Genomic DNA, 24,944 nt, shown 5'->3' with positions numbered 1-24,944 from the left:
TTGGGCGTGCTGCTCTGTGTTCTCCACCGAGAGCATTCCCATAGAAACAAGACCACTTAATGTGAAGTGGTTCTAGAAACCAGTTCAGGAGACAGTGATGAGGATGCGATCTTCTAAACTGGTTTCCTAAACAGGTTTAAAGGACAAGTTCACCCAAACAAAAAGTTGATTTGAATAAAAAGAGAAAAATCCAACAAGCATAACACTAAAAATTTCATCAAAATCTGATGTAAAATAAGACAAAATATGACATTTTTAAAGTTTTGCTTAATTTAGAAAACAGTTATATGCACATCCTGGTCGGTATGCAAATTAGGAGACCGATTACATCATCCACTTCTCTTTTCTATTTTAGTATATGATATAGGGAATATTCTATTTTTCTCATTGTCAAGTGAAACAATTAATTCCTCCCTGAACGTGTAGAATTAACATTGTTTAATACTATTTGATTCAGTTAAGTTGGTCCATATTGTCAAATCAATAAAAATTGAAATATTGTATACCGGTAATCCAAACAATAAAAAAAAAGAAATTTATTTAGGGACATCATCAACTGTCTCATTAGAGTTGTGCATATCAATGTTTTGTGAAAAATAAGCAAAACTCTAAAATGTGATAACTTTTTTCATTTTACAATCCGATTTTGATGAAATTTTCAATGTTGTGCTTGTTTGATTTTTAGTTCATCCGGCCCGAAGGGCAAGATGAGCCTATGCCGTGGCATGGCGTCCGTCCACAATTTCAAAATGCTACTACTTCGCCATTACATGTCCGATTTCAATTCTGTTTGCTTTATATGATAGCACTAGGTTGGGCATTCAAAACTTCTACACAGAATTTTGAAATTCATTAAATATATCCACAACTAATCTTACACTAAATGTAGGTAATGATGTCATTCCATTGTCACGTAGTGTAGTCAATCTTGGTGTTACTCTAGATTCATCCTTTTCTTTGACCATCCATATTAGCAATGTAGTACGCACATGCAATTATCATATAATAAACATGTGGCGAATAAGACGATTTATAGATCAGAAGACATATCATCATGCTGTTCAAGCTCTGATAATTTCCAGACTCGATTACTGTAATGGTCTGTTTTCTCTCGTCTGCCAAAGATGTAAAGCGCCTACAAGGTGTCCAAAATCAGGCAGCCAGTCTTATTTTTAAGTTAGGACGGCAAGCACAAACTTCTTCTTATTTAAGACAATTACACTGGCTGCCTATTGCTCGTAGAATTGATTTCAAACTTTGTCTATATGTACATAAATTTTTCACCAATCAAACTCCATCTTATTTCAACAACAATCTATCAGTCTATACACACACTCCGATCATCAGATGACAAGACCCAATTATTAAAACCAAGATTCCTCTTCACACTCGTCGGCAAACGCTTTGGAATAGCAGCACCCAATATTTGGAATAACATACCGAAAAGCACTTGTGAAATTGCCAATACCCCTACGTTGAAGAAACACCTGAAGTCATATTTCTTTAATGCATGATTTATTTTTGTTTTGTATGGTTTATGAATTTATGATTATGTTGTATCATTATATTCGATGCAAATTTTTGTAAAGCGCTATGGTACAAACATGAATAGCGTTTTTTAAATACAAGTATTATTATAAATATGCTAATTTATGCGCATTTTTCAAAATTCACAAAAAAATGCTACTTCTTCTTTATTTGTTGACCCATTTTGATTTTTTTGCTTCCATCTGTTAGAACTTCATGAGGTACACCAAACTTCTACACAGAATTTTGAAATTTTGACCAGAACAATTTTTATGCTAATTTATGCAAAATTAATTTATGCATATTTTTAAAAATTCACATAAATGCTTCTTCTTTATTTGTTGACCGAGTTTGAATTTTTTGCTTCCATCTGGTAGAGCTTCATGAGGTACACCAATCTTCGACACAGAAGTTTGACATTTTGACCAGAACAATTTTTATGCTAATTTATGCGAAATTGATTTATGCATATTTTTAAAAATTCACATAAAATGCTTCTTCTTTATTTGTTGACCGATTTTGATTTTTTTTTCCATCTGGTAGAGCTTCATGAGGCTCAACAGTCTTGTACGTAGAATTTTGAAATTTTGTCTGGAAAATTAGTTATTCTAATTTATGCAAAATGTATTCATAAATCACAGAAAATTCCTTTTTCTTTATTTGTTGACAGATTTTGATTTTTTTTTCTTCCATCTGGTAGAGCTGCATGAGGTTCACCAAACTTGTACACAAAATTTTGAAATTTTGTCTGGAAAATTATATATTCTAATTTATGTAAAGTTTACTCATAAATCACAAAAAATGTTTTTTCTTCTTCATTTGTTGATCAATTTCAGTTTTGTTTGCTTTATATAATAGCTCGAGGTGGTGATACAAGATTTAAACATAGAATTTTGAAACTCTTTGAATCTGCTATTTATTCATATATTTTAAACACTCACAAATTGCTTACTTATTTGTTGATTGAGTTTGGTTATTTCTGTTCCATCTGAGAGCTACATTAGGTTCACCAAGGTTCTACACAGAGTTAAGAAACTTTGACTAGATAATAATTAATACTTAATTCATATGAAATTTATTCATTGATCACAAAAAAATGCTTCTATGTCATTTCTTCATTAATTTCAATTCTATATCCTCATTTTATGTCACCAATATAATTCACTAAAGTGTCAACTGGGCTGAAATTAAAATTGTGTTAAATTGTGTTGTGAGATGCCGGATGAGCTCCACACCATTGATGTGCTAGTTCTCTTGTTTATTCAAATCAACATTTTTCTGGGGTGGATTTGACCTTTGAGGGAAACCAGTTCAAGAAAGTATACTGAGCAGGGGCAGCGGAAGGGAGGGGGGGCTTCAGCCCCCCACTTTTTTCCAAAACCGTGTATAAAAACCTAAAAATGACCATAGGATTGTGATTTTTTGCGTGATCAGCCCCCCACCCTTTGAAAACCATTCTGCGGCCCTTGTTGAGAACAGGGTTCGATATTATATGGAGATCATTCATTTGGCAATGTGACATAGATGTGTGGTGTCACACATGAATAACCCTCCATTTTAGTTCTATTTATCAGAGGATACATGCTTCATAAAATATTTCATGAACAAAGAGTATGTACTATCATGAGAATGGGCATGAAGTGGTGTGTTGTATCAATGTGGGTAGTTCTCATGTATGACTTGTCTCTTGGTCACCAATTGGAGGATCTTTCTAGCATAAACAATGTTAAAATTCTAATGTTACAAATTTCTCTTTGTTTCTCCAATTTTTCCTGTTTTTTTTTCCTTGGGTTTTTACCTGTTTTCATATAAATGAACTAGTTTCGATGATTACTTTCTCATTTAACCCTTTAACTGGAGGGTCAATTTGACCCCCTTCGACAAATTTTGTCACTATGCCGCCATGCAAATTTTTTTAACGTGCTGCTCACTGACATTTTACTTTCAAGTCTTGCACATATTTGTGATCAAATTTGCGACGCCTGGTTACGCGGTTTTGAGATCATTTTGTAAGTGCATATCAGACCCAAAATTGCTCAAAAACGCGATTATGTGTACAGCCAATGCAAATTGTGTTATTCAACCAAAAATCATAAATGTAGGATTAATTATATTTTTTTTATTTAAAGGACAAGTCCACCCCAACAAAAAGTTGATTTGAATAAAAAGAGAAAAATCCAACAAGCATAACACTGAAAATTTCATCAAAATCTGATGTAAAACAAGAAAGTTATGGTATTTTAAAGTTTCGCTTAATTTCACAATACAGTTACAATGTATATGCACATCCTGGTTGGTATGCAAATGAGGAGACTGATGACATCATCCACTCACTATTTCATATGTATTTTATTATATGAAATATGAATTATTCTAATTTTCTCCTTATTGTCAAGTGAAACAGTGATTAATTCCTCCCTAAACATGTGATATTAGCATTGCTTAATACTATATGATTCAGTCAAAACGGTCCCTATGGTCATATCTGTAAAAAATGAAATATTGTATAATTCAAACAATAAAAAACAAAGGAAATAGTGAGTGATGAACATCATCGTCTGACTCATTTGCACGTCACTGGGTTGAGCATATTACTGTTTTGTGAAAAATAAGCGAAACTTTAAATTGCCATAACTTTCTTATTTTACATCCGATTTTGATGAAATTTTCAGTGTTATGTTAGTTTGATTTTTCTCTATTTATTCAAATCAACATTTTGCCGGGGTGGACTTGACCTTTAAATGGATTTATCTGATTTTATTTATGATTGCAAAAGGGCCCCCTAAAAAGTTTTGACAATTTTTTTGTAGATATTTTTTAGAAATATGAAAATGGGAGATTTTTACCCCCCAAAAGCACTCTACTAGCGATATAAAGTGAGTAAAGGCAAAAACATACACAAATAAAAAAAATTTAGATAAAATATTTCATTAACTTATTTCTGTAATTAATATAAGATTATAAATAATTTGAAAATTTTACTATGCTACTTTGGAGTTTGGTTATATTTTTATTTATGCCCCGGGAGAATAGGTACTTTGGAGAAAACATGAATCCATAATTGAGTACATGGCGTTTGAGAAAGTTGTCCTTACCAGTTACAAATACATGTAATTGACTCAATACTCGGGTGCCAATTTGAAATTTAGTGTTAGGGATCTCAATATTAAAGTGGTCAGAACTTTCTTACTGCTTGTCCAATTTCTTTCAAACTTTTACCATTCCCTTTTACTTATTTCTCTCCTCTCTCAAACAACATGACCCAAAGTTGGATTCCCCTTTGTGTTCTCAAACTTTCAATCATTTCTGCAGTTTTCTCTTTTTCACACAGCAACTAGTTCTAAAGGTTTCATACTCTTTTTACCCTATTTTAACTGGGCTATTTTGGACCAGGATATACTTGGTGGGAAGGGTTCACTTTGACCCCCCCTCAGACTTGGCCGCTGATTGCGCAATCACTGATTGCATGCGCGAAGAGCCGGATATAAAATTGTAAGGCTCGAATTCACAAAGGTGGTTTTGAAAACCCACGGTTGAATCCATGGTTTATGCAGATTTCCTGTATAAATTACGCTTATCTGGCGTGTGTATAAAACATGTCCAATGCTGATGCGCGCTTTTGTCACAGTGCGCCAAATTGACACCTGTTACTATGGTTAGATACACTATTTTATTCATGAGTCTACTGTTTGAAGAGTGGACTCATGAATAATGGCTCAAGTTCCGACTGATAAAATGTAAAAATTTGAATTTTTAGACATTCACACTCCCATATTTTGTCTACAAAATCTTTCAAATTCCATGCCTCAACTTCTCCAGACCTTGAACTCCTTTTTTTTCTTCACTTTATAGTCCCCTCACACTCTCGATCAAATCCATTTCTTACCATTACGATCAAATGATGACAAATGGGGCAAATTCATAGTTTTTCTCTTTTTTTTACTAGCTTTTTCTCGATACATTCTCCATTACATTTCTAAATCATTTGACTTTAGTGTGTTGGCAGACAAGTTGGACTTCTATTGAAATGCTTTCTGTCAAATGTAGCTATTATAAAGCTAAGATGGAAATAAACCTGAAGGCAAGTGAATTAGAGAGAATGAAAAATTATCTTACTTGCAGTACAGAGCAATGTTTTATACATAGCAATGTTTTCCCGGCTTTAAGCCAGGAGCCCCGCTTTTAGCGGGGAACCCTCCTTTACCAGAGGGGTATTCAAGGCTTACTACATAAGCCCTGATAATCAGAGGCCGCTACCCCCTTACCCCTCCTTCACAGTGATCAGGAAGGGGGCGGAAGGGGTGTGACTTAGGCTTCGAGTTTAGGCTTGGGTTGTCCCTTATGGTTCTTGGCCAGATGGTCGGTGAACTCCTGGTAAGGTGACCTGCTGAAGACGGTCTCCTTCCACATGTCAGGGGTCAGGTAGCTGTACGTCTTGGAGATGGCCTGGAATGTTGCCTTGGCTGTAATGTACAGGATGATATGCAAAAACAAATGAGTGACCAAGTGAAAATTAAAGTTAAATGTATATACACAACATGACATTTTTATAAGTCATTGGACTCGCTCGCTGTTCCACACATTGACTCCCTTACCTACTCCCGATAGAAAAGTGATCCTGCCGGCACCATTCTTTCCAATCACACAGACATTTGTATCCTACCAGATACACATTCACCACCAGGGTGACGAGAGGCAGAATGTATACAAGAAATCCAGTACTGTGTGACGTACGGGACACACCAAAGCAAAGATAAAGTAAATTGAGATAAATGATATTATATCAGTGGTTAAATATTTTGGTAAACGGTTTATAATTAAGTTATGATTTATAATAAATAACAAAGTTACATACATTAGCATACGTGTTAACAAATGTATTATGTTATTAAATAAATCTTTCATAATTACAAGGTCATAAAGTGTTTGTTATGTTTTGTTTTCATCAAATACTACAATAGAAATACATATCGATCATAATAATCCATGTAAAACTTACTTTGGTTTACATCCAGTTGATTATAAATTTTGATGAAATTTCACTTTCCCCATTCGTAATACAGGGCGTAACAACACATCAAATTATTTGCGAGACATCTTTCATAATATTTATAAGATCATAAATGTTTCCTATGTATTGTTTATTGTATACTATTAAAGAAATATATATCAATCATGACAATCCATGTAAAACTTAATTACTCTGGTTTACATCAAGTTAATTATAAATTTTGATAAAATTTCACTTTCCCCACTCATTTTAAATATGGACAAATGTCCCGTACGTCACAGCGCAGATATTTATATTTTGAGCTATTACATAATAACAACAATGAGTTCTATCATTTCATTCATGGCTTATGAAACTTGATAAGATAAAAGATGAAAACATGATAATGAGAGAGTCAAAAGGCCTCCGACGAAGATTCTGCTAGGATCGAAAGTTTAGGCCCCTTTTGACTCTCTAATTTACTCCATTGGCTCTTTTTTTTTGGATAAGCAGTTTTCAGCAGCTTCTTTTTGCCTTATTCTTATTCACATAGTTTTAATGACATACTTAAAAAAAAAATCAGCTTTTGTCTGGTCCCGTACGTCACAGCGCTTATTAAATAAAATATTACATCATTAATGGGAATTGTAGATTACTAATTTTTTTACTGAATAAAGAGGGCACAACTGGCCTTCCAAAATCCATAAAAGATTCTCTGTTGTGCATTTATTTTTTATGTTACACAACTTTAAAGTCTCTAAATGTCCCGTACGTCCAAGTCGAATAGCTTGGACCTGCCCTACTACATTCGCTTAGCATCAAGAGGCACCGGTGTCACCGTTTACTTACCAAAGTTGCCAAGGGTAGCCGTCTGTCCACAGGCGCTGGTGTAACAGTCCTCAATACCAGCCATCTGGAGAAGCTTCTTGGGTACGGGGGCACTGACGATACCAGTACCACGGGGTGCTGGGATCAAACGCACCAAGACACTGCCACACTTTCCTGTAACCTAATAATACCATAGTAAGGTTTTAAGTGTAAGTATCGATTGTAAGGAAAGTTAAAAACACTTGGGACTTCGGTAACATTTTTTTTACAATCATTAAGTCAGTTGATAGAATCTTCAGTTAATAGGCTAAACCCTGGTTTGAGACACTGGACAAATATCATCCTTCTCCCAACTATAATCCAGATTGAAGATACTTGTGTATCAATAAGATAACTTCTGCACAGTGCACAACTACCCAAGGTGTAAATTGTGGATAGACTGTCAACCCCTTGCAACAAAGGTTTCTTTTGTAACAACTTTAATAGAAATTATCTAATATAAATAAAGATATTTTTTCAGACTGAACATTTCTTTGTTTAATTCATTTATTCATTCACATGTTTCTTTAAATCATTTCATCTTCCTTTTTTTAGTGGTGGGGGAAGGAGTTTGTCAAAAAAAATGAATAAATAGACTGTGCAAATCATGATCCGACTTTCCACTCACCTTGCAGGGTACAGTGTGGGGCTTGCCAATCTTGTTACCCCAATAGCCCCTCCTGACTGGGATGATAGAGAGCTTAGCCAAGATGATAGCCCCACGGATGGCTGTGGCTACTTCCTTAGAGCACTTCACTCCAAGACCAATGTGACCATTGTGGTCACCGATAGCGACAAAAGCCTGAAAATAAACACAAAATGATGCATAGGGGAAATGTCACACAAATACATAATGCAAAGAATTTATACAAATTTTAAAATTCAAATCTCTCTCAAGCCCTCCCTTTATTTTTGAGTATATTTTGCTTAACATAGTTTTTAAATGGGTCCAAACTTTTTCAGAAGAGGAAGAGGGGAAATATTTCAAATGGAAAAGAGAAAATACTTATTACCTTCATAAGTGTAAAGTGCTGGTTTCACTTCTCTTTGTTGGATACAACCATGATTCTCAGTACAATCATTTGGCAAGGCATTAATTAGTGTGATGGCACAAAGGAATTATATTGATCATCACAAATATGGTTCATCTTGAACCATTAAATAAGAACTGGTTTCCATGGAAGTTGCAGTTATGTCACACTTGGAAACTTATCAATAGAGGAACTTCTTTTATCAGTTAACAAAATCAGGACTGAATTCACCCAAGAATTTTTCAAATTTCCACTTTAAAAACACACAAATAAGAAAATTTGAGTGAAGTTTGCGCTTAAAATAAAAATGTCTGGTCTGAAACTCCAATATAATACAACACAAGCCACAGCCTTTAGAATGGAACCTTGCAGAAGGCACATACCTTGAATCTTGTGCGCTGTCCAGCACGGGTCTGCTTCTGGACTGGCATGATCTTGAGCACTTCATCCTTGAGGGCGGGGCCAAGGAAGAAGTCAATGATCTCAAATTCCTTGATGGGCAGAGAGAACAGGTAGATCTCTTCCAGATCCTTGATCTTCAGGTCTGTGAGGTGAGAACAGTTTGGTTTGTAAGGGGAGAAATTATTATTGGCTAATAATTAGTTTGCCGCAAACTAACCTCTAAGGCACCAAATAGATTATATTTTAATACCCCTGTAAAGTGGCACAAAAGCTTAAGTAATTTCCTGCAATATATATATCCCAGTTGTCATGAGCTTGATAACTAAAAAGAAAGCATTTTGTTAGTCTGTAATTTGATTTGCAGATCATGTGAGCCCAATAAGTCATATATTCAACGAACACTTTGAAACACCCTAACTGATAAAACTCAATATATACCCGGGTTACTTTGTCAATACAAATTAGTCTCAAATGTTGGAAAATTTTGAAATATTTTTCAATGACATACTGATCACTCAATTTGAATAAACAAGATTTGTTTTAAGTAAAGAAATGGAAAATCTACTATTTTCCTGTTTGTGTGGCAGTGTTGTATTAAGATGACTACAACATGAACTGTTGAACAATACAGATTTGTGCAAACTTTCACCTTTTACCAATCTGCCAAGTTTGGTAACTGGCTGCCATTCCTTGTCCTCTGGCTTGCCCCTTCCACGACCTCGTCCACGGCCACGTCCGCGACCCCTACCTCTACCACGGCCACCTGACCCAAAGCCGCCACGAAAACCTCCTCTACCACCGGCTGGTCCTGCGTCTGGTGCTGAGTCCGCCATTGCTACAAATTTGATGAAGACAAAAGAATAAAGCAATCTAAGGCAGGAAGGGAAGGAAAACAAATTCTCTTCATTTGAAAAGAGGAAACACTAAAACAGGTTAAAGCAGCACTACAAGCCAGAGATAACGTCTGCAAATTCTGCTTTTTCACTTAAGAACATGTTTTTGTTTACTTTGTCTGTTTATGGCCACATTTGGAAATTGCTCCATTAAAGAGTGGACAGCATTCACAAGAATCATCCTAAGAAAAAAACAAGTGAAACGCCTCTGGCAGTCTCACCTGCATTACATGATAATATAATATCGATTATAGCAGCAGTGCTGACTTAGAAAACTACTATAAAATAATTATTCAAAAAAACACTATATTCATATGATACAATACGTTTATTGACCCTAAATGATATCTGACCTTGATCATGTGACCTAAGACTTTTCAGTGGTACTTTATTACCACTATGTCCACATTTCATAAACCATATCCATAAACTTGGAAAGTTACAACAGCAATTTTATAATTACCTCCAACATAGCCAAACTTCAAGTTCATTGAAATGACCTGAAACTCTCACAAGATGTTCAGTGTTACTTGATTACTGTTATGTCCAAGTTTTATGAACTAGATCCATACACTTACACACAGAGTTATGATGGTAATAGTTGACAAATACCTAACATGGCCAAAGTTCATTGACCTTTAATGACCTGGCTTTGTCATGTGACCTGAAACTCGCACAGGATGTTCAGTGATATACCCAGTTGTTGCATTTCCAGACAGGTTGTATGTCCGGACAATCAATTTTAGAATGTCATTTGGAAAAAATTTACAAGCGAAGTTTCATAAATTTTTATTACAAAATGTTAGGAAATATAAAGAACAAAATAGAAGATGATTACAACTATTGAATTCATATTTTTAGTGTAATCCAAAGACAAAAAAGAAGGCTTCAAAAATATAGAGTGTCCGGACACCCGACTCCCCCCTCCTTCTTCTTGATTACTCTCTCATACATTCGTAATTCTGATGTTTCGTTATTCCGAAGTTTCGGATATTCCGAAGGTTCGTATTTCCGAAAGGTTCGAAATTCCGAAGGTTCGAAAGTCTGAAAATGAAATGAGGTTCGGAATTCCAAAGGTTCGTTAGTCCGAAAACGTAATGATTACCGAACCTTATTTTGTTTTCGGACTTAAGAACCTTCGGAACGAACAAACCTTTTTTCTTTTTTGGCTAAGGAACCTTCGGAACATCAAACCTTATTTCGTTTTATCGAACCTTTGGAATAACTAACCTTCGGAATAATGCCACAAATGTTCAAATTAAGAAACCCTTTTGTTTTCGGATTAACGAACATCGAGGTATATGCAATTTACGTGATTCGGAATTACTAAGTGTAACCGATTACTCTTTATGACCAAGTTTTAATAACCAGAACAATACATTTTCAGAGTTGTGATGGTAATTCAACTAATACCCCCACATGGCCAAAGTTCATTGACCTTTGATCTTGGTCATGGACCTGAAACTTGCACAGGATGTTCAGTGATACTTAATTAGCCTTATTATGGCCAAGTTTCATGAACGTTAGGTCCAAATACTTTCGAAGTTGTGATAAAATTTCAAAAACTTAACCTTCGGACTTAGGTTAAGGATTTTGATGTTTGATTCTCCACAAACATGGTCTAACTCTAAGTTCATTGACCCTAAATGACCTTTGCTTTGACCTCTCATTGTTCCCTGAGGTACATGATTTGGCCCTTTTTTTACTTAGGCCAGGCCCAGGGATCTTTTAAAAGTCGAAATCTCGGTGGCGGAAATTTCAGGTTATTTTTATAGGTGGTACACACGACACAGATGATTGAATGGGATGGAATCCCTAGCTTTAGTAATAGTAAGCATACGGTACGGTGCAAAAGTAAATTATTTTTACTGGCTATCCCCCCCCCTACACTTGCCCTTCCTATTTGAAGTTTATTCCAACTTCCAAGAATCCAAGGCTAAGCCAAATACAAGGGTGAATTACAACCAATATTGATCTAACATTAAAAGTTAGATGGACAACATTGCATTGAATCATGTTTATGCATCAATTGCTTCAATGGAATCCAAGTGCCGACCATACGGTAGGATGGGGCATGTGGGGGGTTGGGGGTCCGGACACCTAACAAGATCTTGCTTTTTTATCTCATTAGAATAAGCCAAAATATCAGTAGAGGCACTGGTCAGAAAATTGGGATCGTCCCAGTTTACAGGGACTGTCTCAGTTTATAAGGATTTCTTCACACAAGAAATCTAGGAATGTTCATTCACCTGTCAAGTGCCGACACCAATCAAGTGTGCTAGTCAATGTAAACATATCAGGTTTCATAACAAGATTATTGGACATGTTGGACATGTTGGAAGACGGTAAGTCATGAAAAATAGACGGTGAACTAGGGGGAATTGAGGTCACTGAATCCATTTTTAGCACTCTCAATTTCCGTAATTGCTGTCTTTGTCCCGTAGGGGGAAGTGAAAAAAAAACGTCCCCGTAAACAAGGACAGTCTCAGTTTATCAAGACATGATTTGTCTTGGTTTATGAGGATATCCTTGTTTTCTGGGACAATCCCAATTTTTGGACCAGCGCCTCTACTGAATATAGGTTGAGTAGTGCATATCACCATCAATATTTGTTCTCTTTAAAATTTTCTGGCATTATCAGACATGATCATATTGGGAACCACCATTCACTTCAAGTTCATACAGCAGTGCTTCAGCATGTTCAGTCACATGCACGGTTCCCCATTTCCACCTCCATTCACTTTGTACACAAGTGCACGTACACAAATCTACGAGTGGTTCCCCAAAACACAATTTGGCCAATTTTCTTACACATGTGTTTAAAAAAGTCAAAGACATTTGCTTCTAAACTTTTCAAAATTGAGAGTAAAAGTCATGTGTCCGGACACCCGACCTGTCCGGACACACAACCATGTACCGTAGGCCTAGGCCTATAGTATACTAATTACTATACATAATTATCACAAAATACATCCAACCCTCACAACTCCGCAGTGGATGGGGATACACATAGCTAAATATTCTTGAAAATACAGGACTACGCAAAAGGTTGAACTACATAATATTGGTATACATTGGAGGAAACCTGTCAAAATATCGGAAATTAATATAATTCATTCTATGATTAGTCAATATTTAGGTGGATTTCAGGGATTTTGTAACATGATTTTTCACTATGTCGCACTTACGTGATTATGATATGTCAAAGAGATCATGTAAAATTTCCAACCGAAGAGGGAGCTAAATACAATTCTTTGAGATACACGGTAACCCATAACCCCACAATTTCAGCTAAAATGTCTTTTATTGGCAGAGGATTTGTTTCTCTCATGAGAAATGCAACAAATAGAATTCATCCAATCCAAAGCAGGGTAAGTTTTGTTTAATGAAAGGATGTCAATTCGTACTTAATTAGTAGGCATTTGTTATGCAAACATGACACACACCCATCAAGCTTTCCACCTCAGTCCCATGCGTTGATGTTTTTGTGTTTGCAGCTGTGTCATGTGTGCTATTGAGCACTCATTCAGTGAACAAGGTTATGATAACTAGTATTGAGTATTGTCTTGATTTGTGTTGTATTGTAGACAGTTGGCAGCCGTCTGTTTCGAGGAGTTTTTAACATTTTTTTTTAGTTCTCGTACACAAGACGGCTCGCAATCGTGCAGCATGCAGCCAAAAGGAACAAAAACAGTGACTTACCTCGGCTGTCGCGCAAATTCACTTCCCCGTTTTATCCGATCTTAAAGTTAAAGGGGAAGTTCACCCTGAAGATAACTTTGTTTTAAAAAACAGCAGAAAAAATAGTAAAAAATATTGGTGAAGGTTTGAGGAAAATCCGTTAAAGAGTAAGAAAGTTATCAAAGTTCAAAGTTTTGGATTTGTGACGTCATAAACGAGCAGCTGCCCCATATGTTATGTTATATAAAATGCATGAATTTCAAATTTTGTATGGTTCCTGATGACTTAATTTTGTTTTCTCTTCATGATCGGGTGTGAAATGATTTGTCTATTGATGTAAAAAAGGTACAGTGACAACCATTTTCAATTTTCTGAAACAAATGACATTTCATTGATATTTTACAATTCACGCTATGTAGGAATGCTGCTCGCATATGACGTCACAAATCAAATAATTGAAATTATGATAACTTTTTAATTATTTGATGAATTTTTCTTGAACCTTCGGCAATATTTTTTATTATTTTTTCTGCTATTTTTACAATAAACTTTTTGTCAGGGTGAACTTCCCCTTTAAGTACATAAACATATGGCCATTGAGTCCCCTGTACAGATCGCGCTAGAACTTCGGTCTCTGTATTTGGTGAGTGAAGCCAACGGAGTTCAGCTGAACAACCAACATAACAGAGACCGGAGCTTTTGGTCTAGTTGTATTGAAGCTCGAGCAAATGAATAAAGATTTAACATGAAATTCTTTTTATATGAAAATTTCAGTTGATAATGATCCTTATATTATTATGAATAATCATTGAATCTTTGGAATTATCTTTGGAGGACATAGGTACACTGTATGTTGCAAAAAAAAATAAATCTCAGAAATATTGTTTTCTTCATCATTCATGGCATCATTTACTTAGAGCTCATCAAGATCTTTAATTTAACACCTCATTCATCTCAATAGCCCCCAAAATAAGAAAGGTATTGTAGTTTTAAGGTCGTATAAATTGCCTATTAAATTCTTATGTATTCCTTTGTTTTTTAAGCCAAAAGTTGTGATCTTAATTGGGATCAAGGTACACTAGGGGGTGTTTCACAAAGATTTAAGTATGACTTAGAGTCGCACTTAAATGTCTAGTTGCGCGCAGTATAAAAGGCATGACAGCATTGGTCAGATCATGCCAAGAGGACGCGCACTACTGCGTATTGATCAATAAGATTGCGCGTTGCTTATAATGTACGCGTCAACATTTAAGTGCGACCTAAGTCATACTTAAATCTTTGTGAAACACCCCCCCATCTAGTAAAAGAAAACAACAATGCGCATACATCAGAGATGCCAAGTTCAAAGACCAGCTATGCATGAGATTTTCTGTGAATCTGAGTGAGATCACAGACATTGTGTACAATGTATAGGCCTATGGGGATAGGCTGTGATAGTTGCGTGAGACAGAGATTTGAGGGGATGAACAAGAGTCCAAAATGCTTGAGTCTCACCGTCACGCATAATGCGTGAGACTTGGTAGCCCTGCATACATTTGCATATGGAAGTGCCCAAAAATACTCCCCAAAATTACAGACGCCGCCAAAACAGGGACATAAGAAACACACTTAGCTTCAGTAGATTTCGTTCAAATTTCACCACAATATAGTTAAAATGTTGCTCTCTCGGGATGAACACCTTTTAGCGTGGGATGATACCTGTAAATGTGAATAGCAAGAGGTTGAAAGCAAGGTCCAAGTTCCAGTAGCACACAGAGTCTCAACTCTCAAGGTCATGGAGTGAGAATTTTTTTCAAGTCTAGACAGCTGCCATAAACATTCAACTACATAAAAACATTGGGCAAGACTTCCATATGTCCCCTCCACTAAAATTTAAAAAAAAATATGGAGAAGGTTTATCAAGAATTATCTAACATATATCTAAGAGATTTAAGAAGGAAAAGTCGGATACATACCAAAATATGGCTTTATTCCGTCAAAAATTCGAGCGTGTGTAATTAATTCCCAATGGCATCGGTTTATTTAGTCAGAAAAATAAATACTCAATACTCTTTGAGAGTAGACTAGTCGTAATATTGGTTGATAATTGTTATGAAACCCATGGCTTTCAACAATTCCTGCTAGCTCAGTGAGTAAGGTGACGGACTGGAGATGCTTCGTTCTGCAGCGAGAGGTTCGAATCCAAGCACCCACCGGAAGTAAGAAGAAAAAAAGAAGAAAAAAGAGAAAGACAGAAGGGGGTTTTGGGGAAGTATTTTTTTAAATTAGTGGAGGGGACATATGGAAGTCTTTCCAAACATTGATGTCATGGGGAATAACCTTTCCTTGCACATGCAAACACAATACAAAGCAAAGCCCCCACAGTCGCTCTGTAATTATAGCCAGCACACTCAATGCCTCATTCAGAATGCACCTAGGGCTAGAGGGCGCTTTTGTAACATACCTATAATATTCTTGCCAAATCATATTGCCTATCGGAATTCCGGGGGGGGGGGGGGACACTCACACGTATTGCGAGGTTAGTATTAGTATACTAACCTCAGGCAAGTCAAATATATTGCTGTACACATGCGTGACAAAAAAAATGCATTTAAAAAAGGGGTGTTTTTTCAGTTTTGGACGCGGGCCACTCGTGCTCATTAAGGGTATCAAAAACACAGATTTTTCAGAAATGGGTAGTTTTGAAAGACTGGTCAATTGTCAGTCGCAGGGGCAAACATATGTAGGGTATGTTTTTTTCCAAAGCCAAACGTGTGTATGGTATGTTTTTTTCCCCCCAAGCTTTTTCCCCGGATTCGTATTCTGAGGACAACTTGTTTAGGGGCCAAAATGTGTTTAAAGCCCGCGAAAAAACTTGTTTAGGGGGTTATTTTGCAAACAGAAAAAAAAACTTGTTTAGGGGGTGTTTGGAAATAATTTGGCCACGCGTGTGTACAGCAATACATTTGACTGCCCCCCCTCCCGGGAGTCTTTTTGTATTTTCAAACATCATTTCATATAAATAATAAATTGTATTGAAATGTGAGATCTATGATTTACATTTCATTTTCTATTGATCTGAAATATTTCTGTTGAGAAGCAACTAGCACTAATATGAAATGTTTTTGTCAAGTTTTTATTTTTTATTTGTCTAAGATATGAAGATTTTTTGGGGAAAATGACACCTAAATATTTGTCAGATCCTGATGACAAAGCAATGTGATAAAGGGGCATGGCATACTCATTTGTTTGATATCAAATTTGTCATGATAGCACAAATATTATATAAGATACAGTAAATTTCATGTTAGGCAAGTGTAAACTTTTCTTTTGAATTTCCTGGGCGTACATGTACGTGAACTTCTAGCCTCGCCCTCAACTGTATGTACCGGTTCAAGGAACTGACATATTTGTGTCCCTTCTGACAGAGTTTTCCAACTCTATTCATACCTGCACTGAATACTAGCAGTGAGGCATGCTTTTACACAACGCCATACTATAGGCAACTGAACTAAGCCTAACGTTAGAAGCGGCATAATCTTCTTGAAATTTGAAGAATATGAAAACGAGACTCCAATTAATTTTTCTCCTCTGACACCTTTTTCTTAAAATCTTAGGTTTGCCTCCGTACTGTGGTCCGCCATAGAACTACAAACGATAATGGCGGAATGCTAGAGGCTCCATTTTCAATGCGGTTTGGACTGCCCAAAGTCGTTGCCGTTGTAGTCCCATTCCTTTATTTTGGTGCAACAATCAGCAAAGAAGGAGCAGCTTTCCTAGAGGAGTATGATATCTTTGTTCCCGAGGATGATGACTAGATGGCTTTCTTCTGCAGAGATTCTATCAAGTAAGATAATTTACTAGATAATCCTGGTATATTAACTTTTTGTAGGCTGTTTATGCTATATTTGGTATTGTAACCCCCACCCATTGACAGCAGTGTTGCTTTTGATCTTAATTTTTTTTATTAACTTCTTTCTAAGTAACTTTATGGGGGGGGGGGGCAAGCTGACCCCCTGGCAGATTTTACTGGGGGAAAAATGAATAAACAGGAAAAAAGAGAAAATGGAAGGAGAGAGAAAGGAAAAGGGGAGGAAAAGAGGGAAAGGAGGAAAAGAAGAAAAATTCAAAAGAAAGCTAAAAGAAAAACATTGAAAAATGGAAACTAGTAGGAAAGCGTGGAGAGCAACGAAAGAAAAACATATGAGAAAGAACAAATCATTCCAAAGTAGGCCTACTAATGCATTAGCATGATATGATTAGTAAGAAAGGGAAATAAATTTTGATGACAAATGGCAAACAAAAGCGGGAAATGAAGGTAAAATGTAATGAACCAAATGCTAAAGTGGATGACGAAGAAAAGGGACTATGAAAGAAAAAATTGAACACCCTAATACAACCGGGCTGCCGAAATTGAAAGTAAAGTGGGAAGAAAGTTGGACTGCATAATAACATTGTGTTATAAGCTTGCTAACTTTTATGCAATAACGGTCGCATTTGGGATGAAATAGTCCTTAGCCAAAGGCTTGAAATATCCTCCTGTTATACGTTATGTCCCTATAAACCTAGGGCGAGCTTCACGCTGACAAAATTTTGGATAAATCTCCAAAGCTACCGGGGGCTCTGCCCCAGACCCAACGCAGCTTTGAGGCACTCTTCATCGGTAACCTTCAAAAGGCTCTATAATGCTCCCTCCCTGTATGGACCCTTCCTGGCGTAAGGGGGGGGGGTAGGGTTAGGGTCTTGGTTCCACACCCAAGGGGAAATAAAAGTAAATGTAGGAGGCAACGTAATGAAAATCATGAAGGGAAAGCCATGGAATATGAAAAATCGTATGGCCAATTTTTTAGGAATTTCTGTGAATTTTATGTCAAAATCTATCACAAAATTTGATTTTTTAGTAATAAAAATCTCAAAATTGTTTCCAGCTCGCATCTTAAAAAAATTCTGCCGGATATGCCATATCTGGCCCCCTCAAAAATTTTGCTCTTTACACCACTGCCTGTTCATACCATATGACTGGGAAATTTTTGGCTCTTGCCCCCCCCCCTGGCCACCGACTCCTGTCACGCCCCTGATTATGAAATGATAATACAATCAGCTAAAATAAAAAGTTGAAAATTTCAAAGCACAGTCATAGTGACTCAATTGTTTAATCCTTTCATATTTGTGTTTTAATAAAGACCAAGACGAATTGTAATTCATTCCTTGTTTAATGCTCTGCCTTGTTAACTCATTCCTTATCTTTTATATTTGTTAGATTCACAGACCTTGTTCTTAACTCAAGACCGTGCTGAGATCGGATACAGTGCCCCTACTTTAAAGATCCATGTTGGAAATCAATCTTCAAGAGTCAGAATCTCAGCTCTTTTGGTACAGTGGAACATCATTATAGCTAACCCCTTTTGACTACTATTATTTTTGGTTTGAAATCTTGTTTGATAATATGCAGAATTATAATATAATAGAACATAAAAAGAAAGGGTAAAGGCCCTGTCACATGACATTGTTCCGTGCAAGCCTTGCAGTAGACAGGAATATCTGTCGTTTCTGGGGATTTATTTAACAATTTATGACATGAGTGGAGCAAACATTAATTCAGCAGAACAACCAATGTACAGAGACTGAAGCTTTTGGTCTAGTCTTGCAGGTGATTGCTTGCAACCTGTCCGCAACAAAGGTTTGAGCATGTTCAAAATCTGCTTGTGCTCGTGCTGCTAACTGTGTGTGAGATACTGCAAGAAACTGTCATTGCAGGCAACCTGCTGGTAGCAAATATAGTTACCCACAACTCACACCCAAGGCTTGCATGGGACAGTGTGACAGAGCCTTTGGGAAGTTATCTATCCATATCTGTAAGTTTCCCAACTGGTGTTCTTATTAATGGGGTTCCATTGTATATATTTTGTCTTGGTAGCTTAACAGAAATCTAAGCCAACTTTGACATTGTCTTTCAGCAGACTTTAGGCAAGGTCCTATGCCAGATGTCCTATGTCTGATGATGTTTGTATCAGATGCAGAGTGGTGGCTCAAACCCCTTGATTAGTTAGGCGACTTTATCCAAAAGATCTTGAGGAATGTCACGGTTGCTCACACTAAGTATCAGTATCAAAGGTGTGGATTTAATTGGTCAGAGTGGCATGCTAGTGAATTATTCATACCCTGTTGTCTACTGGAATCCAAAGGCCCTTGTGATAGAGCACATTCACCCTGGCCTACTACGCATCCCTCTTATGCTGGCTGGTCTCCTCCTGGGCTCCATAACACAAAGAATAGCGATCAATTGCTAAATGAACTGACCAATCAATATCAATTTTACATGCGCAATTGGTTTAAAATACTGACCAGGGACCAATCAGTGCGGTTCTTTCATATTTGCAATCCATCGAAAACCTTTGTGTTACGGAGCACAGGTCTCTTCCATAACATAATTCACATGGCCTTGACAAAAGACTAGCAGATATTCCACTTACTACCTTATCTCCTTCATCTATAGACAAAATAATGGGGGATTAGAAAAACTGTAATGGAATTTCCTGAGAATGGGAAACAGGATGCTTGAAATCCATGGACATGATTTTTGTTGAACTACCAAGACCAAGGTCTATTTTTTGTATAGCATTGTGTGGATAAAATATAGATGTTATTTATATGCATATATATAAAAATTGTATACAATGGCCCAAATTCACAAACGTGGTTTTGAAAACCCACGGTTGAATCCATGGTTTATGAAGATTTTCTGTGTAAATTGCGCTTAATTGAGCGCGTATCGGGCGCGTGTATAAAACATTCCAATGCTGATGCGCGCTTTTGTCACAGTGCGCCAAATTGACGTCTGTTACCACGGTTAGATACGCTATTTTATTCATGAGTCCACTGTTTTTATTCATGATTCCACTCTTCAAACAGTGGACTCATGAATAAAATAGCGTTGATAACCATGGCAACAGGCGTCAATTTGGCGCACTGTGACAAAAGCGGGCATCAGCATTGGACATTTTTTATACATGTGCCCGATACGCGTTAAAATAAGCGTAATTTATATAGGAAATCTGCATAAACCATGGACTTGACCCGTTGACCGTGGGTTTTAAAAACCACCTTTGTGAATTTGGGCCAATATGTTATTCTGTGATTCTAATTAATGATGGTACTGGATAGAGAGGTGATGCGAGATGTAGATAGCCTTATGCTTTTATAAATTTACTAGTAATTAGCTGGAAGGGAAATGCAATATATAATCTGCTATTGATTTTGTGTTTGCATGATCGTTATGAGATTTTGTGTGAAAGGGTGTCTTTTCATAGGATGTTCTCAAACATAATATGTGCATTTTTTTATGATACAAGGTTAACGAAATAAAATGAAATGAAAGAAGTGTTGGTGTTGCTTTCATCCTAGTTTGCAATTTCATGTTTTTGACTAAGTAAAAGTGAACTCAAAATTGTGAAAATACATGGAGGGGTTGTTTTACACAAGGTGTACCTGGAATGTATTATTAGTTTGAATACCAATTTGTACTTTTTGTGCAAAATGGGGGCAAAATACTAAAAATGTGGTTAAAAGTACTTTACACTTACAGGAATCAATTTCTGTTTTACCAATTGGGTAATGGTACAGGGAAATTATTGTCTATTGGAAAGCTGTTTTTATTTTGAATATGAATAGTGTTTGATTAGCTGGGAATTAATAATACATTTATTTCATGTGTACTTTAAGATAAAAATGTTTGATGATCACTATTTGAAAAACTCAAATATAGCAAATATTTAATGCACAAAATGTGAAATTTGGATACTGTGTAACTAGTCTGCAGGCACAGACCCTTGTAGTAAGACTAGATTCTCCCTATTCTGTGGCTGGCTCTTTGACACAGAGGCCCGAATTCACAAAATGTGGTTTTGAAAACCCACGGTTGAGTCCATGGTTTATGCAGATTCACTAAATTATGCTTAATTTAGCGCCTATTGCGCGCATGTATAAAAAATGTCCAATGGTGATGTGCGCTTTTGTCACAGTGCGCAATATTGACGCCTGTTGCCTTGCTTATCCATGCTATTTTATTCACGAGTCCACTATTTTATTCATGAGTCCACTCTTCAAACAGTGGATTCATGAATAAATAGCGTATCTTACCTTGGTAATGGGCATCAATTTGGCGTACTGTGACAAAAGCGCGCATCATCATTGGACATTTCTTATACACGCGGCAGATACGCGCTTAATTAAGCGTAATTTATACAGGAAATCTGCATAAACCATGGACTCAACTGTGGGTTTTAAAAACCATCTTTGTGAATTCGGGCCAGAGAGTTTGGCAGCTAGTCTTCACTCTAGACATGCTATGGTTAAAGTGTCAAATATGTGTCTGTGCTTACAGACTACTATGTTACTGTAACTGAAGAAAAGTTCAAATAGCCCGATATTACAATTTGGTCTTTTACCAGACTTATCTTCTGTGTTCATCCTAGAAAGAGTGAAACCAATGATTATCATCAATGTTTTATCATAACCTTATTACAAATATCATTAATGAATAACATATTGTAAAACTTAGGTTAGTGTCTTCGTTCATCTAATTCTTTCGCCTGTTTCAAGCATGACTGAGTAAAAAAAAATGGAAGAAATGATAACACAACTCATTTGGCAGAAAGTATTTTCATTCCAAAGAGAAAATCCAGAAAGTTAATATCTACTTTTTATATGACACCCAACCTGAAATATTCAGCAAGAAACAGCAAAAATTTGTTTGTTTCAACAAATGCTTGCATTTTCATAATAAATGTGTTTTTAATAGATAGCCTACTTCTGTCGTGACTTGTAACCTGCATGTAGAATGTTTGTTTACTGGTTGGCTTATTCATTATTACATTATGTTACAATGTTACATTTCATAAGAATTAAATACGCTTTTCTGAATCGTAAATACTACTTTATCAACATTTATGTGTCTTTGATAAAGAGAAAACTAAACCAAGTAGAAAGTAAAAAAAATCAATATGCTTTCATGCGGGTACATAAATTTACTAACATTAATTTGCTAGAGACTAGAGTAAAAGATAACATTATGATAAGAATATTCTGTCACTGAACTTGTTAATAAAAGTTTAAGTGAGTAGATCAACTGTATATGATGTTAAGTTTGCATTTGTCGTTGTGTACTGCCAGTTGGGGCTGTTGACTTAATGTAATATTTTTTCTTTAAATGTATACGGATAATTAATGAAAATAATGCAAATCATGTGGGTCTTGTCTCACAAATCTATTTGTAAGTTACATACATCTTTACAAATGATAGGTGGCATGCACTTGTGGTAAATTTACCATAGATTTTTCCTTTTTTTATGAAGTATAAATCAATTTCTGTAAATCAAATATGCATCCAAATTAATTGTTTTAACAAGAATTGAAATCAACAATGGTTGGAGTTTAATTTTATCTGATGTCAGTCGTAATGATTGAGATTCTGATTTTGCAACCAAGAATTGGTCAGCAGGATGCCTACTACTAATAAATTATCAACAGTTCTATGAAGCACCACCTATGTCAATTCCACAAAACAAGTTGATATGAATGAATTGAAAAAAAAATCACATGATGCTGAGAATCCCATCAAAGTCAGGTTTAATATAAGAGAGTTATGATGTCATAGAGTTTCACCTATTGTATGTTCAGAGAACAGTTATATGCACAATACAGGTGATATGCAAATGAGAGCTGATTGTGTCGCACACTTAGTTTTTCTTTTGTTTATAATACAAATTCTAGAATATTTCAAATTTTTCAGATTTGGCAGTGGTTTAGCGTTTCATTGACTTACACTAGACTTACAATAATAATGCTAATTCCATAATGCTCTGGGAGAAATGATATATTTTTTTTAAATCTATTTTTTTATGATAATGGGTGTATAAATAGTTTTTTATGAAAGGACCGGCTTCTCACATGTTTTGTCTGACTGGGTATGTTTTATCTGATTGTTACCAAAGGGACCCCAGCCCGGGGGGGGGGGGCAGTCAAATATATTACTGTACACACGTGCGACAAAAAAAAAACGTGTTTAAGGGGTGGATTTCTTTAACGTGGGCCGCGCGTGCACTCGTTAAGGGATGGTCCAGGCAGGAAATATTTATATCTCAATAAATAGAGTAAAATCCACAAAGCAAAATTGAAAATTTGATCAAAATCGGGTAACAAAGTTATTGAATTTTAAAGATTTGCATTATTTTGGTGAAACAGTTCTAGGCATGTCTTATGAAAATTCATTAGGTGGCTGATGAGGTCATATCCCCACTTTTTTTTGTATTTTATCATGAAATTAGGTTTATTCAAAAAAATTATTAATCGTCGCAGCTTATTTCATCATAATGGAGACACATCATTTACACATGCATGAAAAATGAAACATTTATGATTTCATGTAATAACATAAGAAAAAGGAAAGTGGGTATGTGACATCAGCCCACCTAATGAATATTCATGACGATGTGCATACAACTGTTTTCACAAAATATTGATAAACTTTAAAATTCAATGAAATTTTTAGCATTTTGCTCTGTGAATTTTACTCTATTTAGATATATTTTCAGCCCGGACCATCTTTTTAAGGGTATAAAAAACACAGATTTTCAAAAAAGGGGTAGTTTTGAAAGACTGGTCAATGGTCAATCGTAGGGTCAAACGTATTTAGGGTATGCTTTTTTCCAAAGCTTTTTTTTTACTAGCCAAACGTGTTTAGGGTATGTTTTTCCCCCGGGGTCATATTCTGGCGACAACTTTTTTAGGGGCCAAAATGTGTAAATAAAGCCCGCGAAAAACCTGTTTGGGGGGTTATTTTGCACACAGAGATAAACTCGTTTAGGGGGTGTTTGGATATAATTTGGCTACGCGTGTGTATAGCAATACACTTGACTGCCCCCTCCCCCCCCCCCCGGAAGCGAAATTATTTTTCCCACTAGCCAATATGAATATTCATGAATTCGGAATAAGGGTACGCATGCGCGTGGAATTTATCTTTACAAAATTGTGATAGTTCGCGTTGCCATGAATGAATCAGCACCTTCAAATCGCCGGTACCCTTATTGGCCTTAGGCACGTTAGGTTTAGATCTATAGATCCAATTCTGAAAGGTCAAGTCCACCTCAGAAAAATGTTGATTTGAATTAATAGAGAAAAATCAGACAAGCACAATGTTGAAAATTTCCTCGAAATTGGATGTAAAATAAGAAAGTTATGACATTTCAAATTTTCCCTTATTTTTAACAAAATAGTTATATGAACGAGCCAGTTACATCCAAATGAGAGAGGGGATGATGGTTCTCACTATTTCTTTTGTTTTTTATTGTTTGAATTATACAATATTTTTATTTTTACGAATTTGACGATTAGGACCTCCTTGCCTGAAGCACAAAATGTTAAAATAATGGAATTCCACGTGTTCAGGGAGAAATTAATGAAACTTCATTTCACATGGCAAGAAAATAAAAATATTTCATATATCATATGATAAAATACAAAAGAAATAGTGAGTGATGTCATCAGCTCCTCATTTGCATACCGAACGAGATGTGT

At 36.0% G+C, this 24,944-nt stretch overlaps 1 protein-coding gene and 1 long non-coding RNA gene across 2 annotated transcripts; one reads left to right on the top strand and one right to left on the bottom strand.

Annotated features, from left to right (window-relative positions):
- Nucleotides 1-5,541: 5,541 nt before the first annotated feature.
- Nucleotides 5,542-12,988, bottom strand: LOC121423374 (40S ribosomal protein S2). The gene is made up of 6 exons (XM_041618735.1): nucleotides 12,899-12,988; nucleotides 9,467-9,652; nucleotides 8,799-8,959; nucleotides 8,013-8,186; nucleotides 7,367-7,526; nucleotides 5,542-5,990 (listed from the first exon to the last, which is right to left on the bottom strand). Exons 2-6 carry the CDS (start codon nucleotides 9,648-9,650, stop codon nucleotides 5,836-5,838), a joined length of 834 nt encoding a protein of 277 aa, XP_041474669.1. The 5' UTR covers nucleotides 9,651-9,652; nucleotides 12,899-12,988; the 3' UTR covers nucleotides 5,542-5,835.
- LOC121423375 lies at nucleotides 12,958-20,034 on the top strand. Its single transcript, XR_005971279.1, has 3 exons — nucleotides 12,958-13,081; nucleotides 16,988-17,217; nucleotides 18,631-20,034. It is a non-coding gene; the product is annotated as an uncharacterized LOC121423375 (long non-coding RNA).
- The last annotated feature ends 4,910 nt before the right edge of the window (nucleotides 20,035-24,944 follow it).

Source organism: Lytechinus variegatus, chromosome 10 (assembly GCF_018143015.1).
Source record: "Lytechinus variegatus isolate NC3 chromosome 10, Lvar_3.0, whole genome shotgun sequence".
In the NCBI taxonomy this organism is placed as follows: domain Eukaryota; kingdom Metazoa; phylum Echinodermata; class Echinoidea; order Temnopleuroida; family Toxopneustidae; genus Lytechinus; species Lytechinus variegatus.
The sequence above is the reverse complement of the archived record's forward strand: the minus strand, read 5'-3'. Positions and strand labels throughout refer to the sequence as shown.

Bases quoted from the DNA above. Each gene is read 5' to 3' on its own strand.
- LOC121423374 (XM_041618735.1), bottom strand. From the start codon at position 9,650: ATGGCGGACTCAGCACCAGACGCAGGACCAGCCGGTGGTAGAGGAGGT. The intron at 8,960-9,466 runs GTGAAAGTTTGC...CTCACCTCACAG, and splicing joins ACTTGGCAGATTGGTAAAAG to ACCTGAAGATCAAGGATCTG. The intron at 7,527-8,012 runs GTGAGTGGAAAG...TGGTATTATTAG, and splicing joins CCCACACTGTACCCTGCAAG to GTTACAGGAAAGTGTGGCAG.